The sequence below is a fragment of the Antedon bifida genome, chromosome 3 (assembly GCF_963402885.1).
Source record: "Antedon bifida chromosome 3, ecAntBifi1.1, whole genome shotgun sequence".
Lineage (NCBI taxonomy): Eukaryota > Metazoa > Echinodermata > Crinoidea > Comatulida > Antedonidae > Antedon > Antedon bifida.
Window position 1 is genome coordinate 12,395,753 of NC_136228.1, and position 24,499 is coordinate 12,420,251.

The window sequence follows — 24,499 nt, forward strand, 5'->3', positions numbered from 1 at the left end:
GTTTGTCCAGATATCATACACACATTTTCTTTGAAATGTCCAGTCATTGTTTCACAATTGGGTGACTCATGTTTTAACCACATGTCCAAACTTGGTCACTCTTTCCTGCTGGGATTAAAGGGGAGCTCCGGGTTTGAAATCAACCAAAATTGATTTTACATGTATGTATTAAAAATTGAGGCATTTTCCTTTAATAGAACAATCAATTTTACACAGGAAAAGAAATAGCTGGTTAGCATTTATAAGTCATTGAAAGTCAGTAAATTTCCTACCTTATGACATTACAAACAAGAACTGATTTCACAATTCTTATTCCGCTTTACCGCTGACAATAATGTTATTTTATTTATTATTTTCTTTTAATGGTGTACTACAAACTTGACAGTACTTTACCATCTCGTCAGATCACCACAGTTAAGCAAATATGGGCCTGGTTAGAGCTTAGATGGGAGACCACCGGGTGCTGTATATGGAGCTGGGGTCCCATTAGGCATTTGAATTCACCACTGTTGACTCTTATGGCAGCCCCTGCATCTAGTATCTACCTCAGAAATATTGGCCCATGCCTTTCTTCTGGACGAGAGAAGCCCTCAATGATAGGACCAACCAGTGTGTTTTAAATAGTCCTGGCTTAGTTTCATCCATCATGAATATAAAACTAATTGACATTGTTGTTTGCGACAGACGTTGTCCATAAAACATAAATACATATCATAGGTAGAAATGTTATGAGAACAATTGTAACACTTAACTGGATATTTTGCTTTAGCATTTTAATTGTAAATAAACAAATTATCTTCCTTTAGTTTCAAGGTGTTTATTTTGCTAATACAGTAAACAATAGCATATATAAAATTACATTTTGAAAGACTATACAATGAATTAAAAAATCAGCATTCCGCAACCCTGAATCTAAATCATTAAAATTGTGGCAACTAAAAATCAAATTGATATACGTAGTCAATCATGAGGGAAGAATATGAACATCTACTTGGCCAGAAATGCAATGTTACTAACATTTAGCAAATGAAATACCATATAATCGAAAAATGAGAGGGAAAGTAAAAACAAAGTTAGACCGTGATACATAGGTTGATTCACCTCAGCCCCACTTTTCTTTTCCATGTCGTAACAAGGGGTAAATATTCATAATAATTTCTATAAAAATGGATTACAAAAATATATGAATTTTTAATTATTAAATTATTGCAATTTCTATTTGCCAAATTTATAAATACTACTTCTAACAAAATTATGCATTTTGTTAAATAAGCATATTGCTCACTACTGTATTAAATGCATTATCTGCTATTTGATTGTAAATTGGGGGAATAACCTGCGACTTGCAGCCTACTGGGCTGAATTGCCCACAGGTGTGGACGACACATACCACAACTTTCTTCTCCCCTAAGGGTCTATCATGTTGAGTGCTGCCACCAAACGGCGCCCATTCGTCTGTCCACAGGGGCTGAATGATTATGGGTAGAAATGTGATGCAAGGCTTACAGTGAAGAAGATGTGGAATGTAAATAAGTATATAAAATATATGGTTTATGAAATTATGAAACATGTATCGCCCTAGCAGAAGCTGCACTTTGTCTAGCCTTGGCAACCACTTGATTACACTTCTGTCTTTCTACCATTCGACTTCCATCCCAAACACCCTCATTACGAGGCTGACCATTCGTACCATCGGCAAATGTTAACAAACCTATAAAAAAAATGAAGGCAAGTTTACTTTAACAGTTGACTGTGTCCCTCCAATACTAACTATTGTTCCTCTGTGTAGACACATTTACACAGCGATTTTGGTTTTGAATCTAAGTACAAGCTAGAGACTTGGGTACCAAATGGTCTTGAACTACTATGTATTAAAGATATATTGAAAAGCGCACTGAGGTGACTGTGGCCGCCCTGTTTTATCATTTAGCATAGAGAAATAACATAAAATATTATGAAGAACCATACTAATCACATACAGTATAACTATTATTATTGGTAATCAAGTCTTAAACATTTGCATACAGACTATTGTTTATAGAATATACCCAGGCAACACAGGTGTAGTCAGTTGAGTGATGGGTGGGGTGCAACCCAATTGGGCACCATGATGGCTTATTCTTGATTGATTGTCTTATACAAAATGTGTAATACCTGCTCCCTGTACGCAACCCTGTACAAACTCTCCCTCAAACAACATGCCATCGGATCTGGTGAACATTCCTGTACCATGGAATTTACCTTGAACAAATTCACCTTCATATCTACAAAAAGAAATGAAAAGTATGATGCATTAAGGCATAATTATACAGATGAGCAGAAACATAAATATAGAATCATGTTATTTGACCATTTACACAAATCGCGGAGCAGACGGTTGAGCGGAAACCGCATCAAGATAGATACAGATTCTATGCGGGAAAAGCATGTGGTTTCCCGCCTACCATTACCGGTCGTCTGTGTAAATTGGAGCAAGAAAATGATCCATTCTTGTTACATCAAGGAACTGCATCCATTTATGCTTGCTTTCCGGCGCAACGCAAGCGAGTTGATCAGTCACATGCATCAGTTAGGATAATACATCGCTTGTGATTGGTCAAATTACTTGCGTTGCGCTTACATCTTAAAGCTTAATGAATAGCTACTCACCTTGACCCATCACTGAAAACCATAACCCCGGTTCCATTGCTTAGACCGTGTTCAAAACGTCCAGTATATGATGACCCATCTCGTAATTTCAATTGACCAATACCATGACGCTTTCCTGTAACCAAAAAATGTACTAATTAAATTAACATTGACATTTAGGGGAAAATAAACCAATAGAATTAAACGTCTTATAGAATCCAGCCGGAAGTTGGTAATCGATATGATTCGTTCCTTGCTGAATCATGTGTACATACAATGACTGAATTTTAAAAATAATTTTCAAATTAATTTAACTAGTAATTGTACAAACACCTGTCCATAAGATATGTTAACTCATCATGTTGTTTTTAGCTACAATTTCCAATTTATGTAACTGAACTTACAGATGTCAATTTATCGCAATGATTTGATTATAATGAAATCAAAATTTTATTTAATTTGCAAGAATAGCTGTTACTAATATGTTTTTGTACATAATCATGGTCAATAAAATTTGAAGCGTTTACAGCTCAGTTTAAGACAAATAGTATTATTTTATCATTTATTCATGCCGTGAAATAGTTATGATCGCAAATTTCCCATCATACAAAATATGTGTTTCTTTTTTACGTAGCTGCCAAAGTTGATCTTTTACCTGATATTGTGATTGGGCTATCGTTACTAAAAGGTTAATGCTTAGCTTCGTTCAATCAGGGACAGGGTTCGTAACAAATAGATACCAATTTTGTTTTTATTTAAGAGAAAGATTACTGTATTTATTCAAACAACGTTAGAGCCTATCCTATACGACTCATCTTATTCTTAGAGGCAACGTTTTTTCCCCCCAAAATTCTGAGGCTTTTTTATTTAGTTGGTTAAAGTTAAAAAGGAGATTTTTAATTTCCTGTGTAAATTAAGAACGTTTACTAAGGTGGCAAAAGTTTCCTGAACACTGAATTCAACATTGACTCAGATTAAAGTAAGCATATCACACATCACTGTGCTAATTAAAAAGAAGAGAATTTTCTCAATCCCTGTTTATATAATGTAACACAATGGCTGAATTGTAAACTTTGATGTACCTGGGTTTGTAGTCAACACAGGTACCAGGATGTACCCATATTTGTAATGTAAACAGTAAATGTTTTTCTGTTTGGTTGCTATCGTTTAATAATAATAATATAATGATAAAAAGTTACTCAATTTATTTTAAAAAATGTGTTTATGAGGATGGGCTACAGTGACAGAGGCTCTATGTCGTCACTCAACAATGTTTATTTGTTTTTAAATGTACATACTATGTTGAGTTTGTTCTAAATAAATGTTGAATTGATTGAATTGAAATAGTGTTTTCATTGACATTACTGTTAAGTTCTGTCTACACTATCAAACTAGTTTAACAAAAAAATTGTGATGTTCCCAAATATGGTAGTGATATTCTCATATATGGTAGTGATATGACATCATCATGTCCATAAATGGGCACATGACATTTTTTTGTTCACATGAAGTTTGATAGTATAGACAAGGCTTTAACAATAGTAGGTATATTAATGAAAAGGGCGTCTCTTCATGTGCATTTACTGAATATAAAAAATCGGAAATTTATCCAGACAAGAATTTTGTTTAGCTCGGTAGTTTAAAAGTGGTATAACATCCACTAAGAGGGCGGCTGATACATTTTACCGGCGAATTTGTAAAAATATTTGACTAGTCCGATTCCGATAGATTTAACAAATGCAATATTCAAAATGACCACAGTAGATAATAACGCTGAGTCACCAGTAGTTACAACACAAGAGGCTTTAGCAAAAACATTAGAAACAATAACAAAACCTTGAAACAAGATTGAAAAAGAACATCACCTGTTTCAACTACATTTCACAAATAATTAACTAATAAAAAATGTCTAAATTAGTTTACATTGTTTTTGATTAGGGTGATCTGATCCGGAATAATTTCTAATTTCGGAATATTTGTTCAAAGATAGTTGTCACAGTCCATACACTATTATTGTCAAAAAGAAGTGCTATGGCACCACACCCTATAAATTCAAATTTAAAATGTTTTACAATGTTGTACAAATCCTATATTTTACTGTAACGAAGCATGTGGTTACCGGTTTACAGATAAAACTCCTACTACTGTACATGTTACATACAGAATGTAAATAGTTCTATTCTTATACACTACATTCATTTTCCACGATTTGTCGGGCGCTGCGCTCAATGTGAAAAGAACATTAGGGTGTAATTTCCAGGCACATAGGTCTAAAATGTTTGACTTTTTGTAAAAATAATGCACATATATTACTTTAAAAACATTAAACCACGTCATTCCTTGTCTTAAATGTACGTTTTATGGTAAATTATGATAAAAAGAGAGAAACAATGCACTACCTAAATAGCTAGGGGTGAATGTAATCTTGAGGAGAGTCTTTAGGCTTAGCCTAGATACTGTAGTTTTGTAGGCCTAGAGTGTAGCTGATAACAAGCAGAAATGTAATGAAACAAGGTATTTTTGCTGAAAAGTTATGATTCTTCCATTTGTTTTAGCCTTCACGATCGATTGAAAGTTGGTGAATCACAGAAGAAAAGCTAAAATATCAATACACGTGCAATGCATGTTGGGATTTATAGAATCAACTTTTTTTTCACATTTTTAACCATTTACTGTAAAGACGAAAAAAGTTATCACAATAGGACAATATAATATTTATTTTTACATTAAATGTAGTTTGTGAAATTAAAATAGATCTAAAACCCATAGGGAATGGGAATAATTTATTACATAATTATTTGCTATTTTCACATGGTAAGTTGGTATCACTGTATTTCTTGTCCATTATTTTTTAGTTACATTGTAAAGTATAATCCTTTGATAAGAGGAAATTGGGATGATGTCTCTAGAGACCCACGACAAGTTATAAAGCTTTTCAATTGGTCATAATCTGTAACGAGATCAACTTGTGTTTTATTCTACAAAGGGTTCTTTTAACTATGTGTGATGTAATAGATAACAAAATGTAATCAGCAACAAAAAGGCAACAAAATATAAAGGTAAGACCTGTATTTAATTACTGTACCGATATACGTGGTAGGTATCGCTATCATCAGCCGCCCAAGTTTGTAACCGCTGGTCCGGTGTACTCATATGGCTTGTGTGAACGCAGTGCATCTTTTGGAAGGATAGGGGTTGGTTACCCTGATGTACTGCTACCCCTGTGCTTGTGGACAGACTGAATAAGCACGGTTTGGTGGCAGCGTGACGCGAAGGGGTAGATGAATTGTATGTGTTATTGTGCTATGATACTAATGTTATAAAGCGCAAGATACATGTACTGTAAAGGGCGTAGACAAATTTGTATTAGCGTTACAGCACAGACCCAAAGCTCTGACAGAGCTTTGGGTCTGTGTCCGCAACTGTTAGAAAAGTTGACAACCTTTCTCAATAAATAAAGATAAAATTGGTGATTAAAGACAATCTGGCCCCTGGGCTTGGTGATAACAACCATGGCAACCAACTCCAGCACACTCTCTACCCTACTGTACGTGCTCACAAAGTGTCACTCGCGCAAAAGACTGTTTTCAAAACTGTATTTAAACTCTTTCTCATCTTGCATTTATCATTAAATAAATTTACTGTATGATCAACAACACAATAGGAAAAAATTATTTTCGTACATTACATTAAAAAATTTAAAAAAAAATCTATTAATGTAGGCCTATACCTTCAAGCCATTCTCCTCGATACTCTTCGCCATCCGGGTAGGTGTATGTTCCTTGTTGTGATGCCATATTATAAAAATTATGTGAAAGATCTAGTTCAATATTATACCTGTAATAATAATAGAGTAATAACTAATATTGATTGATGTGATAGAACAAGTTATTTTTATAAATAATTGTTTTACTTTCTAAATCATTCTTGAGCTCTAGAGTAAATAATCAATATAAATATAGGCCTAGTAGTAAAAGCATAAGAACTTTTAAAATTAAATCGTACCTCACAAAAATATTTAGGCCTAGCGAGTACCTCTACCAGGGTCCTACTAGTCTAGTATCGCCTAATGAAGTGCGTACGTGTAGCAGAATCAATACACAATCATCACAGTACTTAAGCCTAGCTAGGCCTAGTCAGGGCCGTCAGGGATAGGCTAGCCGACTCGTTTTTAAAGAAAGAATGAGGGTTGATGGATCACGTAAAATGTCAATTTTTAACGAATAATCAGTGACTTACCCGCTATGCTTCAATCGTGGTGTAAATCTGCTTCAATTTATGATACACAGGTGACAATTTTGGGCGTTTATCGATTGAACTATCACCAAAAACCTACCGCTGACTCAACCACTTCCGGGTCTAATTTTGGTAACAACAAAATTTGACTCGCGATGTAAACATGACCCAAAGGAGGGTGGTCACATTTGATGATGACGTAATAGGCGTACATAGAGAAACGACCACACGAAAAATGGCAGCTTCCGTCTCGTGTGGTAACTACCGCTGTCTCCAAGAAAGAAAACAGCTTCGGAAAGAACTTGAAAAGTCAAGAAAACAATTTATCAGTTCAATAGGTAAGTATTAAAGATACATTTTGTGGTATTTAGATACAATTTGCGCTAATATTTTAGGAGCAATCCGTCAATAACAGTATGGGTAAATTTGGTGGGTCCAGCCAGTGTCCGTCTAGCGAGCACTGTTTTTGTCTGCGAGTGTCCTTCGGCTGTTCTTTTTATTGATTAGACTCCCTCTACTGCCAATACCATTACTTTACATTGGACATTAAATATTTATTTTATAACTTTTCTAGAATATTTTAAGAATTTGTTTTAATTCAATTATAAATAACAGCTTTGACTAGTTTAATTAAATGTACATTTTAGAGTTTAATAAAATAAATACTAAGAAATAGGCCTAGGCCTAGTAGTATTAGTAGTATTATAGGCCTAGGCCCAGACAATCTGTATAGTATTAGTAGGGGGCGAATGTGTAAAAAGTTGTTTTTCTTCTTTTCTTTCAATTTGTATGCACATTTTAGGAATTTTAATGAAGAAAAATGTCATCAATAGTCAGGGAAATTCTGATATTAACCAACTGACCGTAGGCCTAAATTAAATTTTGGGTAGCAACTGAAATTCATTAAAAAATATTCTGATAATACAATTAATTAATTTAAATATATTTTCTAATGTAAGTATTAATAAATAAAAATTACCCTGTAAAAAATACTAATAAACTATTGTACTGTAGGCCCTAACCTTCTTGACCAACACACTATTCCCTCAATGCTGTTCTACCAAAGACATTTCTATGGCTTTGTTTTTCGTCACAGTTTCACATAAAAGATACCTCACACATGTTCCCATAATCCAGTTTGATTGACAAAATCTCTACGCCCATGACATAATGATTAGACTATGCACTCCCAACATTTGGTTTACAGTATTGTAGTAAAAAATGTGACTTAGAACTTGAGAAATAAATGTATTATTTACAACTAAAGTGCTAAGAAAGTTCACTAACAGTAAACACTGTAGCCTTTGGGTACACGACGTAGCAAGGTTGAATGTTTCGTTGCGTGTACGTATGTACTGAATATTTCGTTTGCGTGTACGTATGTACTGAATGTTTCGTTTGCGTGTACGTATGTACTGAATGTTTCGTTGCGTGTACGTATGTACTGAATGTTTCGTTTGCGTGTACGTATGTACTTTTGATTGAAATTTGACTGTACAGTATAGGGTATTGTTAAACACCACAAACCTCCAAAAAAACATAGCAAACCCCATCAAATCAACATAAAAGTTACTGAATTGTGTATTATACTACACTTAATATGTCAATTTAAAAAATTTTTCTTTTAAGCACTTATTTTTGGGGTAACACATAATTTTTTGGTTAGAAATAATTGCTAAACCGTGTAAACTTCCAAAAAAACATAGCAAACCCCATCAAACCAACATAAAAGTGATTGAATTGTGTAGTCTACTACACACTTGATATGTCAATTTTTTTTAAATATATAAATTTTTGTTGTTACCTACTTATTTTGGGGGTAAAACATCATTTTTTAATCATCAAAATTTACAATTCCAATCTCATTGTCATACCCTACAAGTACAGTATGCATGCAATAGAAACAATTGCTCGTATTAACAAACACTTTATGAAAAAATAAAAAATAAAATCAGTTAATTAATATTATTATCGTAATGTATGAGCTTCCAAACTACACTATACAGTACTATTATTTTATTCATTCATTTTTTGTTTGTTTTATTCATAATCAATACAAATTTGAATAACTAAAATATTACAAATCCAAACACATTGCTAATACCCACAATTCTTAAGGTCATAGGTTAGATGAGGTCACCCCAAATATCTAATTGAACCCTGTGGTGAGTCATGGTTGGTTAAGAGGCATATGGCATGTTATGTGGCATATCAACATTACTTTTGTTTCTATACTGTTTGAACTGCTTAAACAAATTCAAATTTTGTTTCTCATTTTAAAGTTTAATTAAGAATTTTAAAAAATGCTGAGACCTTCTAAAATTCTGTTGTATTTTAACTTAATCATAATTACCATCATAATTACAATGATTTACAATACAAAATAAATGAATTGTGTTATACTGACATATTAGTATAAATTTTGATTAAATGTACGCATTTTTATTTTATTATTTTTATTGTACTGTTAATATCTCGGAATAATTTATTTATTAATAGGCTCCTAAACATAAAATACTGAATATGGAAAAATGGTATAATAAAAATAAAGGTAAAAACAAATAAAATACCCAAGTTCTATTTAGAGTGCTATTGTTGAACATTGTCATGATTTACAGTGTGTGTAGAAAAAATGTTTTTACAAGGAACTATTATTGTCTTTCATTATTAATTTATAGTAACTTCCTGGTTGTGTTTTCAATTTTACACCTTTTACAGACATAGATTGACCTCATAAAATTATAGACCTTGTAGCAGGGGGAGGGTAGCCAAATACTCTACTCAGCTTATCATCATGGCGAAATGCCCTCAAATGAGATACCCTTTGTCATTCAGCACAAAAGAAATTATGTATGCGTTCAATCTAATGAATCCTTAAATTAGTATTTTTTCTTGCATAAAATGTTATTTTTGTTGTTGATTTTATTATTAGTTTCATGTTATTGATGATAGTTTGTAGATATCATATTGGTTTGTTTATTTGTCTGCAATTATACTGTGTAGTGTAGACATAATCAATTAACTGAATCACCAAGCAGGGGTTATCCCTATACTTTGCCTGCTGGCATATTGGTGTGAAATGGTTTGTTTGGGCCTAGCTCAGAGGATAATTGTTCATTTTGTTGCTCAATATTATTGAATTTGTTGATAATTCAGTAGAAGTCAATCATTCTGTATCATCAAGTTTATGATTAACAGTGATATAGTTGCTCGTTGCAATAACATGTTAAATTAATGTTGGAAATCTACCATCATTTAGTGTTGTTTACAAAATGGTATGACTACAGTACATGAAATTTAAATTAATTTTCTCTTACAGTTTTGCGGTAAATATTTGTAATGATTTTGAGGAAATACTAAAAATAAATAAGTTAAAATTGGTTTATTTAATTAAGGTCTTTTGTTAAAATGTGACCTGGTGCTGAATACATCTGCTACTAGTATTTAATTTTGCTAGGTTACTGTATTTTGTGAATATATAATTTCTTTTGTGTTATTTAACAATAGGAGTTTTCGTTAAGGCCATGTTGTCATGGTAATGGATGTTTTTATTGTACCTTCTAGGATAGTATACAGTAGTTCATACATTACTGTGTAATATTTGATTTTTTTTCAAAAAAAAGTCTTAATTTAAATTTGTAAAATCCCTTATGTTTATAATACTGTATATTTGAGACAATGCGAAATGATGATCTATAGTGACATGCACAAATTTAATCCTTTAAAAGAATAACAATAATGTTCAATAATCCTCTTATGTTTGTGGTTTTTAAAATTTCATTTTAATTAATTGTCGTTGTTTGACATGATCACACATTAAAGTTGACCAAGACTAACTTGTATTGTACAGTAAGGACTAAAATTACAAGCTGTTGATACTTGCTCCAAAATTGAGGAATAGACAGCCTATTGGGTGGGTTGGGAGGGGGGGGAGGGGGGGGCACTGAATTGCGGTGTGTACAACCCATACAACAAATTTCTTCTCCTCTAAAAGGTCCCTTCGCGTCGTACAGCTGCTCTTTTGTCTGTCCACAACGACAGAGGCTAAGATGGACCAGTACACCCTACTCTCCGAAAAATTAACTGGGTTAAAAGTTCACACAAGCCAGATGTGTATGCACTTGTACTCAAGTTTTAAGTTAAATTTCACCCTTCATCTTCTTTACACTGTTTGTTGTAAAGCTATTTTGTATTGCTTTAAAATAGACTAAAGAGGTTTACATTACAATGAAAAAAAAATGGTTTAATCGTTCATGGCCTTTAAAAATGTTCCGCAGCCTAAATTTAAGCCAAATTTATGGCTTTGAAACCTACTAGATAGAGGTATACAGGGACACCCACATTTAAAGTCTTTCACCCAACTAAAACTGCTGTACTGTATATTCCATGCCTAAAATTTGAACACACTACCAATTTAAAAAGAAAAAGTACTATTTTATTTTTACACCCATGCTTGTTGACACTGTATTGTATCCCTGCTGAACCTTTTAATATTCATTAGTTTTGACTAGATAAACAGTCACATAAATTAGATAAAGATAATAATATTAATAATAATATACAGATTGACAGTATTTAAAATATAGATTGTCATGACAGTCTCTAGAAATTGTGTCTGCAATTATGAAACCTTTTTGTACAATGATGAGTATCATGTGCAATACACAGCCCTATATCTCCATAACCTTTTAGTGATTCCCGACAATAACTGTGATATTTTTTTTATCTATGCTGTTGCGTGCCTGATTTTTAAAATGTGGTGTTATAGCTAGAGGAGTGCATTTAGTGGTGTACATGATTACAATTGATGACAACTAATCGAGTGATGGAATATTAGAATCGATGATGACTTCTATTCTCTGCTCCCTGCTTATCACCATTGGCCAATGGGATTTGTTCTATCCTTGTCATATGATTAGTTTTTTACTCTACAAATCAATAATGATTTTTTTGGGAGATTTTTTTAATTTTATTTTATAAATTGTTGTGATGTACAGTTCATTAGCAGATCAATATGCCATATAAAACCAGTGAACCATAACTTTTACTCTACAAATCAATAATGATTTTTTAGGGATTTTTTAATTTTATTTATAAATATAAATTGTTGTGATGTACAGTTCATCAGCAGATCAATATGCCATATAAAACCAGTGAACCATAACTTTTACTCTACAAATAAATAATGATTTTTTAGGGATTTTTTATTTTATTTATAAATATAAATTGTTGTGATGTACCTGGTTGATTCAGATCAATATGCCATATAAAACCAGTGAACCATAACTTTGATTACATCATTTTTGAATTGCATACTGTACAGTAGAAGTTGTAGAAATATTAAATCTCTTTGTTACTTTACACTAATATGCAATAAACTTTTATTTAGAAATATACAAAGTGAATATACACTATCACTGTAGAATCCTTACTGTAGGGTAGGCAAGACATTTCACATGAACGTGTACAACATTTAAATTACTGTAGACAGTTTACAGTAGTTTTATCATCTCAAGAATAGTGACTGCAAATGCTAAGCAATCAAAGTTAATCAACTTTGTCTATTTCGTGCCTAGCTTACCTGGGTAAACCGACAATAGCCCATGCTCTCCAGAGGGAGGGCTTAGATATGAAAAGTAAAAAGTTCCATACCATAATGGACTAGTCCTCAACCATGCCCTCATGTGGGGATGTTCCAGCGTACCACTGTCATCATTTTGCTTACTTGACTGTGAGGACAGCGGAGGATAAACGGTGGCAGGTAAATGGCACTCATAGACTACAAACACCACCATTGGTTTGTGTAATTTCAATTTAAAAGGAAAAATTCATTATCGTTGTGCAAGCCTGAACGATGGGTTGCTAACATTTTGACAGCATACTATTAACATTTTGTAAGCTAAATTAAAGTTACCATTATTAAAACAAAATACCATTAAAAAAAAAAACAAGCAACATTCAGCTTGCTTGCCTCATACAACTAACAACGATAATAATAATATGAATCTATTATAGAGGTTAGCACAACATAACATACATTGTATGCACAACATTGTTTGAATCGGCATTAAATTTAATTGTATTGCTTACTATCAACATTATTAGGACGAGGTCAGTTTAACGATAAATTACATTTTGCGATAATATCATGTAAGATAAATTATTATTAGTGAAGGGGTGACCTAGTTGTTACACAAGCCACGATTTATGTACTCTCTTCGCAGAAAATACAGCATACTTTAGTACTGTATGTATAGCAAAATTTTACTCTAGGTTCTTCTAATAATTAATTTTCACCTTGCACATACAGTACATTACCTAGCCTCTTACAGTATTAACTATACCTTGGCTATTACATCATAATTTTTTTTTCTAAGAAGATTAGCATTGCTTGGTCTGAATATTTCTTATTAAAGCACCTTAGTTTGATGTTTGTATGCATAATACAGTGCGTACTATAGTAATGCATATTGCATTTTCTAAAATTATTACCCCTCTCTCTTCCCGCCCCTCCCTATATTTCAAGTTCAAGCCGACGCAACTCAAAATGCTAGACAGTACATGACTATGCCCATCATATCACCCATGATTCATGCAAAAACTTAAAGAAACAAATTAATGTTGGCACTGTGTGACTATCAGATAGCCCTTCTGTAGACCTATTTAAAGTAACAACATCCTATACTGACCCTTGTTTGCAAGTCCAAATAAAACGCTTTTTTTATTTCTATATTAAATACATTTTCATTGTTAAACCCAGCAATTACTCAATATATTTATTGTGTTAATTATTGGTGTTTTAACAGTAACTCCAAATTCTTTATTTGTTTTGTTTCAAGAACAAAAAGCCTTTATTTATTGTGTTGGTTGAAGCCATTGTACCTCCTCAACACATTGTTTACCATTCCTATTCTTACAGAAGTCTTTACTTACTGATGAAGGGCTAGTGTTGCCCGAAAGCTCTGCTAACTTTTCTGGCTGTTTTACTTTATCTTTTTGATTTAGCTTTTCGCTTTTTTTTTTGTATCTGGGGCATTCCACAGTATTTGGTCCGTGGGTTTAAAAATTTCATTTACTGATTTTGATGTAACTCTTGGCCATTTCTTAAAGTAGACATGTTGAAGTTTATTAAATAACATTTTTTTTATTTTTCTGATATTGATTTTTTAAGTTATTGAATATTAAATATGAAAAAGTCATATTTGGCGTTACGGACGGGACATTTTTAATCCTATTTATTTCATAAACTATGCATCTTATTACTGTTTTTTCAACAGATATAGTTACTTTATGTCTCAATAATACATAATCAAGTATTTAATTAAAATTTTGTTGTTTATTAATTTCATACATCCATTTCAAATTCATAAATGTCCCGTCCGCGACGTTTTAGGCGGTTTTTTTACATTTATTTTAAAAGTAATGATGCAAAAATCTTGATATTTCATTTTCTCCTCCTGAGAACTATATCTCATTATATTATGAACAAATTTTTTGAAAATTTTAGATTTTGATGAAAATATCATATTTCAAAAATATATTGTTACGGACGGGACATTTTTGTTACGGACGGGACGTATCATTTAAATCCTAATTATTTCACAAACCATGCATCTTTTAAAAAAATTTTTGCCAGATATAGTTACTCTATGTCCCTATTGTACATATTCAAGCATTTTATAACATATTTTGTTTATTAAATTTCATATATACATTTCAAAATTCATAATTGTCCCATCCGCGACATTTTAATAGTAGTTTTATGGTGTTTTTTACATTTCAGTTAAAAGTATTGATACCACAATTTAATATTTTGTTTTCTCCTTTTAAAACTATATGCAATACATTATAAACAAATATTTTGAAACTTTTGGTGAAAATATCATATTCAAAAATATATTGATGACATTTTTCGTAGGCACGGGACAGACATTTTTGTTAAGGACGGGACATATCATTTAAATCCTTTTTATTTCATAATAAAACCATGCATCTTGTTAACATTTTTGCCCATAAATATACTGCAGTTACTTTTTTTTTAAAGTAAGCTCCAATTATTCATAATATTAAAATTGTTTATTAATTTCATACTTGCATTTCAAAATTCATAATTGTTACTTCTGAGACATTTCGATTGGGGGTTTTTCCTCACTTGTGAAGTAATGGCTTTAAAATTGTTATTTAATTCCTAATTTTAAATCTTAATTTTCAACTCCTAAGGATATTAAATTGCAATAGATTTAAACAAGTTTTTTAAAACTTGTATTTTTTTATTAAAAAAACATTACTATCAAAATTTATTGAATGTTACGGATGGGACATTTTTTTAATGGATGTGATGACAATACTGTAGGAATTAAAAAGTGTTTTTGTACTGTAGGCTGAAAAGTACTGTACAAAGGTGTTAACTGTTGTTTATTAATCACAAAACATTGTGGTCTGTATTTAAAACAACAACCCACAAAAGAACAATACCTAAATCCAAAACAACATGACCAGTATGAATGGGAGTATTGGGTGCGGTCATCGCTTTGTAGATTTCATTCTTTGGTGAATTTGCAACCAAAAACCTTTTATAAATCAGATACTAAATAATTAAGATTGAATTTTAATAGAAGTAGGCCTACAGTTATTAAATCCAAGAAAGGATAGAAGGGCAAGGAAATTTCAGATGCAACTTGGATCCACTATTCACTAAAACAAATTCAGACGTCAAACGCCAACGCCAATTTTTAAAGATTCGCCTTAAATGTGTTAATATCTTGAAGTCTCGTTTAATATGCCAAGCATAACTTTTATATTAGTGTAAATAAATATTTTGATAACATTTTACAATATTGCTTCTCGTTATAACTTTTCGAATAATTAATTTTATAAATAATATTTCATATTTATGAATTTTAATATTTTCACTTGACATAAACTTTTAAACAGTGTTTCAAAGGTTGAATTATATTTTGACTTGTAAATAAAAGATTACATTGATGTAAAAAACTTATTTTTAAATTTTTTTAATAGCAAAATTATACCATTTTTTAACGTGGACAAAGTTGTCCTGTCCGCGACGTTAGAAATGTCCCGTCCGTAACGACATATAAATCATATTTATTAATAAATTTTCAGTTCAAATTTTATAATTAACATTCAGTTATCTAAAACAACTATCTGGCAACATAATAATACAAAACAAATTTTAAAATCTCTTTTAAATGAGGAGAAATATTACAATACGTAAACCTTCTCAAAAGTCATGTCCATTTGCCGTCCCATCCGCGACGCATACAATTTTCATAATAAAAATTTTTTTGTACAGTCTTTTTTCTTTTTTTGACTTTCATAATAAACATTGGCCATATATGTATACATTTATTCTACTTTGAATCTTGTATTCTTTTTTATTTCTAAGATATGTCTAGTTATATTCTCAAAAATGTCCCGTCCGTAACAAAAAAATACTGTGGAATGCCCCATCTCCATTGAGATCCCACAGCATTGTCATTTTTTCAGTATTTTGCCTTTGGATTTATATATTCAATCATTAAAATCTATTCATAATTCTTACCCTGCAGATGTAATTAATGTAAAGAGTTTAGCTAATTATTTCTATTTATCAAATGAACAGTAATACTATTGTTCAATTTGCTTAAATAACTATGAATCTCTGTCACAAAATAAAGACCATAATCATAGTTAAAAAAGCACAATTGGGTATAAAAGTTGAGTGGCCAAGTGGTTACTGTCAAGGTAATGGCTCTGCAGCGATGAGCACTGCAACACATAGACATAAAATCAGCGCTTGTTTCAGACTGTTCTCCATCAGTAGATAACAACATAAAATGGAGGTCCAGTGTACATAGCTTGTGTGCACTCTAAGACGATGGGGTTACTGTACCTTGGTGTCAAATTTAGCCCCTATTCCAGCTGTTTTATAATGCCAATCCCAGTAGGCCTAGAGCTTTGTTTGATCAACAATTATAACATACAGTTTATCTACTGTAGTAGTCTAAAGGTGTAGAGCAACCAAATGTGGTTTCAGAGAGCACTGATACAATAACATCATATTGAAAAGGAACACAACTTTGAAGAGAGCTTTTGATTTGCAACGCCTAAACTACTGTACATCATGCATGCAGGGATATTGCGACGTGTCATCCCCCCCCCCCCCCCCCCGTATACAGTTTTGGTGGTTTCTACAGTAGGTCCATTTGATGACCAACGACACATTATACCAGACCTACAGTAGTTACTGTAGGTCGTTGTTCTTCCCAATATTAAAAGCTCCCTAATATTTAGATTGAATTTAATGAATGGCACTGGGTACTAGAGGTCAGGTCAACAATATATTGACCAATGACATTACAGATAATCTGATTAATAGATGATAGTGAGAAAGAAGTTTTGGAGACAACAGACAAATTCACTTTTTAATATCATATCATGCTAATCTATTAATACTGATCACATGACCATCTTAAACCAGTCAAAGATATTAACTTAAGATTTGTGGAATCAAAACATGTTTTTATGTAATCAGTGAGTCAACAGTAGCTAAGTATGGTAAAACCTCATCACTACGACGACGACGTGTCACATACAGTAGTGAATGTCGGCAAACTTGACCTTGTTCCTACATATTTTACATCATATAATTTAGCATTTATAATAATATGTAAACTATTTTTAGATCTTTTTAAAATCATGGTGATGCCATTTAGATTTGATATTATGGAACCCTACAGTATAGAGTAAATTATAATACTGGCAGTGTTGTGCTGTTATCATCATTATCATGTTATTCATTCAAAATTTAAATTATAGATAGTTTTTGTCAATTTTTCAATATATGTTGTTCACAGTTACATTCTTCTGAAGAAATATAAAAAGTGATACAGTCTTCTAGCTACAGCAGGAGATCTCCATGAAGCAATGAAAGACTATATAATAACTATTCTGTAGATCATTGTCAATAAATCTTTACTGCCAATTGGTACTTGGCCATTACAGATAAGTTTATTTTTAACTGACCCATCTGGCCAGTAAAACCCATTTAGTCCATCTTTTGTTTATTTTTCAAATACAAAAATACAAAAAGATGAGAGCAGGAGGATAACCCTACAGAAGCTCTAGAGTTTGTTTCCATTATGAGTCACGTCTCCATGTTGAGTGTTAATACTACAGTAGGAGTAACTGTAATGTGCATGCAGGTGTTTAAAATGCAGGTGTTTAAAGATGCCTAACCCAAAATTAATGCAAAATTGTTTGCACCAGATGAAGATTACTTGCATAGTGATTTTATTTATTTATTTATATATATTTTATTTCATACAAACTGGCAAACAGGTTTTATGGAGTCAATGTATGTTTTGTATAATTGTATTATCTCTCTGGAAAATAAATAATGAACTTAAGTATCCATGTGCTTTATAGAAAGTTATGGAATAATTTACCTAATAATGTGCATATACTGTAGCTCCAAGTGTACAATGCTTTAAAAAGTTGTTAAAAAGTTCTCTTTTCTAAGGAATAATTTAGATTTGTCCTTATATACTGCTCTAATTAATGTACAGCGCTTTGGTGTTTTTGGAAAATCGCTTTATAAATCTATATAGTATAGTATAGTAAATCTACCTTTTTGGAATCCACAAGGAGTTTGGTTAAAAACTGTTTTTAATTTTAAATATAAATGTATCAGTATAACCAATGATTTAAATGTTATAATAGATTAAAGCATTTCAATTGATCAGTTATATTAAATTAAAATTAATTATTGTAAATTTGAATATTTATAAATGGCCCATTCTTCTTTGATAAAACATCAAATTATTCATTTTAGAAAGTCATTTAAGTAAATGTCTACTCAGTTTAAAGCCTACCAAATGCCAAAGGCCATAGGCCACACATTCATTTTTCTAATGGATATTAAGAAATATCTGATTGATGATAACTTGGTCATGAAATTGCAGTTTTCGTTTTCGTTTACAACCCAAGATGGAATTATCAACGACAATTATTTTGATTGATAGTTTCGTAAAAGGCTTATATCGTACTTGACAACAAGAGTGATTCGTACAATTTATATGATAGCAAAAATGTTCTTGCCGATATAAGGAAAGTTGTAATTAGAAACAAATTGTGTATAATCCTTATATCATATGTGACCCCCAAAATTTGAGAGTGACTCAGATAAGCAGGAATCTCCACCCTTTCCTTGCGGGCCTTCTCGCAGGTTCACGATATAACCGACAGGATGCCCAATGAAGAGGGCAGACCGTTTTATATCATGTTAATGTGACAAAACACAATCAATTTTTGTGACCTTGTTTACTATTATAACAAATGAAATATTTATATTGTTTTTAAAACAATATTTATATTGGATAATATATTACAACAGGATTCGCATTGTTGTTGCCGTTGTGGTAGTCAAACATCCTCTCAGATAGTGTTGTTTGATGTCACATACAGTACTTACCATTTTACCAAGTTTTCTTTATTAAAATGAATTCTTAAAACATTATGGGTGGAATCTCCTTTAGAATACTGTACTTTTGCATGATCAAGGATGTATATTATTATTTGGTATAAATTACATAATCATTTGCAGTAAATTTAATCGAAAAGACAAAATGAGAGTTGTTTCTCGATTTGTCTTATTTGAAGCACATTGATCATTGGTGAGTCTTTTACAGGAAATGGGGGTCTCCCTATGGGGTTTGCAATAGGGCTTTTAGTCAATTCACACATCCTTTCGCACTCAAAACTTGTATGTAAACAGTCTCCAGAGATTAAAGCGTTTTATTAGCAAAAAGCCAAAGACCTCTCGTATTATTTTGACTTTTCTTTTTAATTCTTTGCTTTTTATTTTGATCTTTTTTGCACAGTACAAATTGAAATTACCAACAACTGTAGTGTTCTTGTTGTTGTACTGTTTACATTGAAATTAAAATGTGTGTATTTTGTATAAAACCTCTCAATTTATAAATGTAGAAAATGGATTATTAATAATCCTAATAACAGTAAACATTTGCAGTGTATTATTGGTCCAGTATGTGTGATTTCCTATGTTTTAGTTTAACAATTTATCATAACAAGTTAATTTAAATTCATTAAAAATAATTAGTTAATGCCTTTTGGTATTGTTAAATTGGTAGTTGGTGAAGATAATTCAGTAATTTGATTTTATTTCAATATTTTTCCTTTTTTTAAAAATTCTGTATATTGATTTTAGTTCAATACAGTATTTCTTTTCATCAACATTTGATCTGTGAGTAAATATAATTTGTTGTCATTAATATTAGTTCTGTCTCTCACATACAATTGAACTAGGGACTTGTAGTTCATGCATGCTCTCTAGACATTCACCATTACTACATATTTGATTTATAGGTTCGTCAATACATGCTAGGAATTCTTTAAACTTTAAAGAGGCACTTGTGTTTGATTGTATCATTTTGATGTAATTCTAGCTATGACAATGAGAACATAATGTTACCTTTGTTTGCCGTTGAACCTTTAAACAAAATGATATACAGCAGTAGTAAAAATATTAAATGTTAATGCATGGAATTGCCAATATTGAATTTACTATGACGATTTATTTTTACTTGCACAATGTTAACTATAAGTTTAACTGTATACAGTTTTTAATAAAGTATCTCTAGATAAGAAAGTTCATTTACTAAACCTATAGTAACTTGTATTAAGTAGAGTTATACTACTATTACTAAGTACCCTATAGTGTGCAGTGTAAGTAATAAGTCTACACTACCCTACTGTATAGTGTGCAGTATTTGAGTAAGAAAGTCCATGCTACCCTATAGTGCAATATTTGAGTAAGTAATAAGTCCATGCTACCCTACAGTATAGTGAAGTATTTGAGTAAGTAATAAGTCCATGCTACCCTATAGTGCAATATTTGAGTAAGTAATAAGTCCATGCTACCCTACAGTATAGTGAAGTATTTGAGTAAGTAATAAGTCCATGCTACCCTACAGTATAGTGAAGTATTTGAGTAAGTAATAAGTCCATGCTACCCTATAGTGCAATATTTGAGTAAGTAATAAGTCCATGCTACCTTGCAGTATAGTGAAGTATTTGAGTAAGTAATAAGTCCATGCTACCCTACAGTATAGTGAAGTATTTGAGTAAGTAATAAGTCCATGCTACCCTATAGTGCAATATTTGAGTAAGTAATAAGTCCATGCTACCTTGCAGTATAGTGAAGTATTTGAGTAAGTAATAAGTCCATGCTACCCTACTGTATAGTGTGCAGTATTTGAGTAAGTAATAATTCCATGCTACCCTACAGTATAGTGAAGTATTTGAGTAAGTAATAAGTCCATGCTACCCTATAGTGCACTATTTGAGTAATAAGTCCATGGTACCTTACAGTATAGTGAAGTATTTGAGTAAGTAATAAGTCCATGGTACCCTACAGTATAGTGAAGTATTTATGTAAGTAATAAGTCCATGGTACCCTACAGTACAGTAAGTGCAGTATTTGAGTAAGTAATAAGTCCTTGCTACTATACCCTAGTGCAGTATTTGAGTAAGTAATAAGTCTATACTACCCTATAGTGCAGTATTTGGGTAAACTGTGTATTAAGTCAATACTATACTACCCTATAGCACTGTTTAAGTAAAGATACGTTTATGCTACCCCTTCAATTACAGTATCAGTAATTAATATGTGTATAAGAATAACATTGCAAATTAGCTTTAAAAATATCTAGAATTTTCTTTTGAAGGCAGGCTACAGTACAGTATATAATAATGGAGAGTGTGAGAAATAATAAGTTTTACCCCTTGTACATCAATTTAAAATATATTAATTGTGTGTGTGTAACAATAACATCCCAAATTAGCTTTAAAAATATCTAGAATTTTATTTTGAAGGCAGGCTATATTATACTGGATAGTATAATTTTTTTTTGTATGTTTACTCATTCCGAAAACACCTACAGTACAACACCCTAAAAAGTACTCCTTTGCAGTCATTATTGGTTGAATGTTACTGTTTAATTAAGTTATAATAATTAAATTAAAACATGTTCAGTAGGTCATTGCTACTTAGACAATTGTAAAAAATAATACCATCGTTACCCTTGACCCCTGAGGGTCATTTGAGGACAGGAAGATGAACTGACGTATTTGCTATTTATTAAAATTCTAATAGTTATTACAGTTCCCCCCATGAGAATCTTATCTTTTCCGAAGACGACAAAAAATATGGTTAATTTTCCACTTTACGACTCTGTACCCTTTTCTATGGAATTACAAATTTTATAATTTAAATTTCCTCCTTGAATGCTTATTATTTCCTTTTTGTCGTTTAAAACCAGAACAAAATTAAGAAAAAAACAATGAGAAGTTTTATGTATCCCTGAACTAAACATGGTGTCATTCTGTTCATTGTTTTCAAAGTGCGTTTTGTTTAATATGTAAAAAAAAAATAGTCAGAATTAGCAGAAACTTGGGGCAGATCATGTATAGTTATAGTATTGATATTTACACTTAATCAAGGAGATAAACGTAATAACCCTAATTTGATAATGATAATGAAGAATAACTTCGAAAATATATAATATTTTTTAACATTTTATTTACTATCAATTAAAATTAGTAAATGTCTCTTAAGACGTTTTATGTCATTCCGACATTACGCTTTCCATGATTTGTTTCCATATTTTATGTTTTGGGCAGGATGGTTTGTTATTGTGCTAAAGTCTATATTTTTTTCTTTTTTAAAATCTTTTTTTATTTGATTTATCCAGTTTTCTTAAATACTGTAAATGTTCTAAAATTTCTGTTCAATTTCTTTAACAATAGAAATTCTATCACTATACACACAATACTTGTTATTGTTTGATATCAATTTATTTTTAATTTTCTCTTCTGTGGTTTGACATGCACATATTACACCTTAAGGTGATATTAATATTTCTCTAAATTTTAGTACTTGTCATATCATTGTCAGTCAGTCATATAATCTTGTTTATTCAGAAGCGTGTCCGTATAACATTTTGATGAAAGAGAAAAGAAAGTTATCAAAGGTATCAGTCCGCATATTATTCTTCTCGCCCGAATGCCCGGTAGACTACAGTATATGATGTTATTATGTTAATATCAATGAAAAGCCTTTTCTCATAATAGTCATATGGCAAGCAAAACTTCTGTACCTATTTCAGCACAGTTCTGTCTTTTTTAGGTGGATTCATATGCTTTAAAATCTGAAATTCAAATAGGTGTCTTTAGGCTAAATTGATTGAGTGAGCATAAATCGCCTAATGCTGTATCCTCACTCACTTGTGCAACTTTTTGCTCACTTGTACAGTGTTGGAACTTCTCTTTATGTCATTCGTTCAGCAAGCCCTTAGCAGTGATGTAACGGTTATGAGCGCTCACTGGCTAAACCCAGATGCATATGGGACCCGTGAGCAGTGCCCAGAAGAAAAAACAGGCATTAAAATATGTCGGAAAAAAAAGCTTAAAACTCCTGAGGACCTCCAGTGTTGGAGGGCCACTTAGGTTTCCTAAACCAAGGGCCTCAGTTCTCTACATTATGCTATTGACCCTTAGACCGGGGGTTAGTAGGGTAGGGTTCGAACAAACCAAACCAGAGGTCAAAGAGGAGGAGGAGGGAGAGGGGTGTTAGTCCCGCATTTATAATTTTTGCATCCCCCAGACAGCAAGCAACCAGCCCATGCCCCTCCCTAATGCAAGCAGCTTTGTCTTCACAAACTCAGAATAACACACAAGGATGATTAGTGCATTATATCAACACGATGCCAAAATGTACAAGAGATACAATTGGATGGTTTATTTATAAATATGTCTTTGATAAAGTAATGTACACTATGAATTAATAATTACAACATACTCCATTTGATAGCATTTTATTAATAACAAAGATTTTGCATTCTTTAAAACCGATGAACAAGTTATTGTTCTTCGGTGTGACATAATTCATACGGCTCAGTGAAAGTAATTTTGTTTTTCTGCAGACTTTATAAATTTTTGATATTTTGATGGGTTGTATTGGCAAATGTTAATGAACATATTTGAATACAGTGTGTAGTAGTAATGACTATGAAGGGAATATCTATAAATCAGCGTGCATGTCCTTGACAGTGAAACCTATGCTTTCCAATTATCTCATGTACCCTTAAGCTTCTCTTAATATCTTATTGTTTTTTTTTTTACTTTTTCTCTTAGGATTTGAGTGTGTTGTAAAGGAGCTTTATGGGGTGGAATCGGTAAAGAGGATTACGCCCTTTAACGGTAGGTACAAATAACAGCATCTCGCAAAATTGATCGGACCCGTTACTTTATCACAATATTCCAATGAACATGTTTATCTTTTATGACCTCCAGTTAATATCATCAGGATTTTAAATGAGACCATTATGATGAAGGTTTTTGTTTTAACATAATATTATATCAAAGTTAATCCTAATAAATTATAAGAATAACGTAAAATGCTATTTGTAACAAACGTCAGAATAAAGCTTGAATCAATAAAACTTATCTGCAGTTTAAAATAAATAATAAGTCAAATATTTCTTGGGGCATATAATTCATTAATCAGTAATTGGCCACTACAGTAGTCCAAAGGCAAAGTGTCTGTAGTAAGAGA

The 24,499-nt window shown here is 31.8% G+C and overlaps 2 protein-coding genes across 2 annotated transcripts in view; one reads left to right on the plus strand and one right to left on the minus strand.

The window, feature by feature from the left end:
- Window positions 1–801: 801 nt before the first annotated feature.
- Window positions 802–7,312, minus strand: LOC144837588 (MORN repeat-containing protein 4-like). The gene is made up of 5 exons (XM_078692776.1): window positions 6,868–7,312; window positions 6,359–6,465; window positions 2,650–2,764; window positions 2,155–2,264; window positions 802–1,711 (listed from the first exon to the last, which is right to left on the minus strand). The coding sequence occupies exons 2-5, from the start codon at window positions 6,423–6,425 to the stop codon at window positions 1,560–1,562; spliced, it is 444 nt and encodes a 147-aa protein (XP_078548902.1). The 5' UTR covers window positions 6,426–6,465; window positions 6,868–7,312; the 3' UTR covers window positions 802–1,559.
- LOC144837582 (ligand-dependent nuclear receptor corepressor-like protein) overlaps window positions 7,100–24,499 on the plus strand; it is a 31,960-nt gene continuing 14,560 nt past the window's right edge. The window contains exons 1-2 of the mRNA XM_078692768.1: window positions 7,100–7,202; window positions 24,079–24,144. Coding sequence (XP_078548894.1) covers window positions 7,100–7,202; window positions 24,079–24,144 — 169 coding nt within the window. The remainder of the gene's footprint in view (window positions 7,203–24,078; window positions 24,145–24,499) is intronic.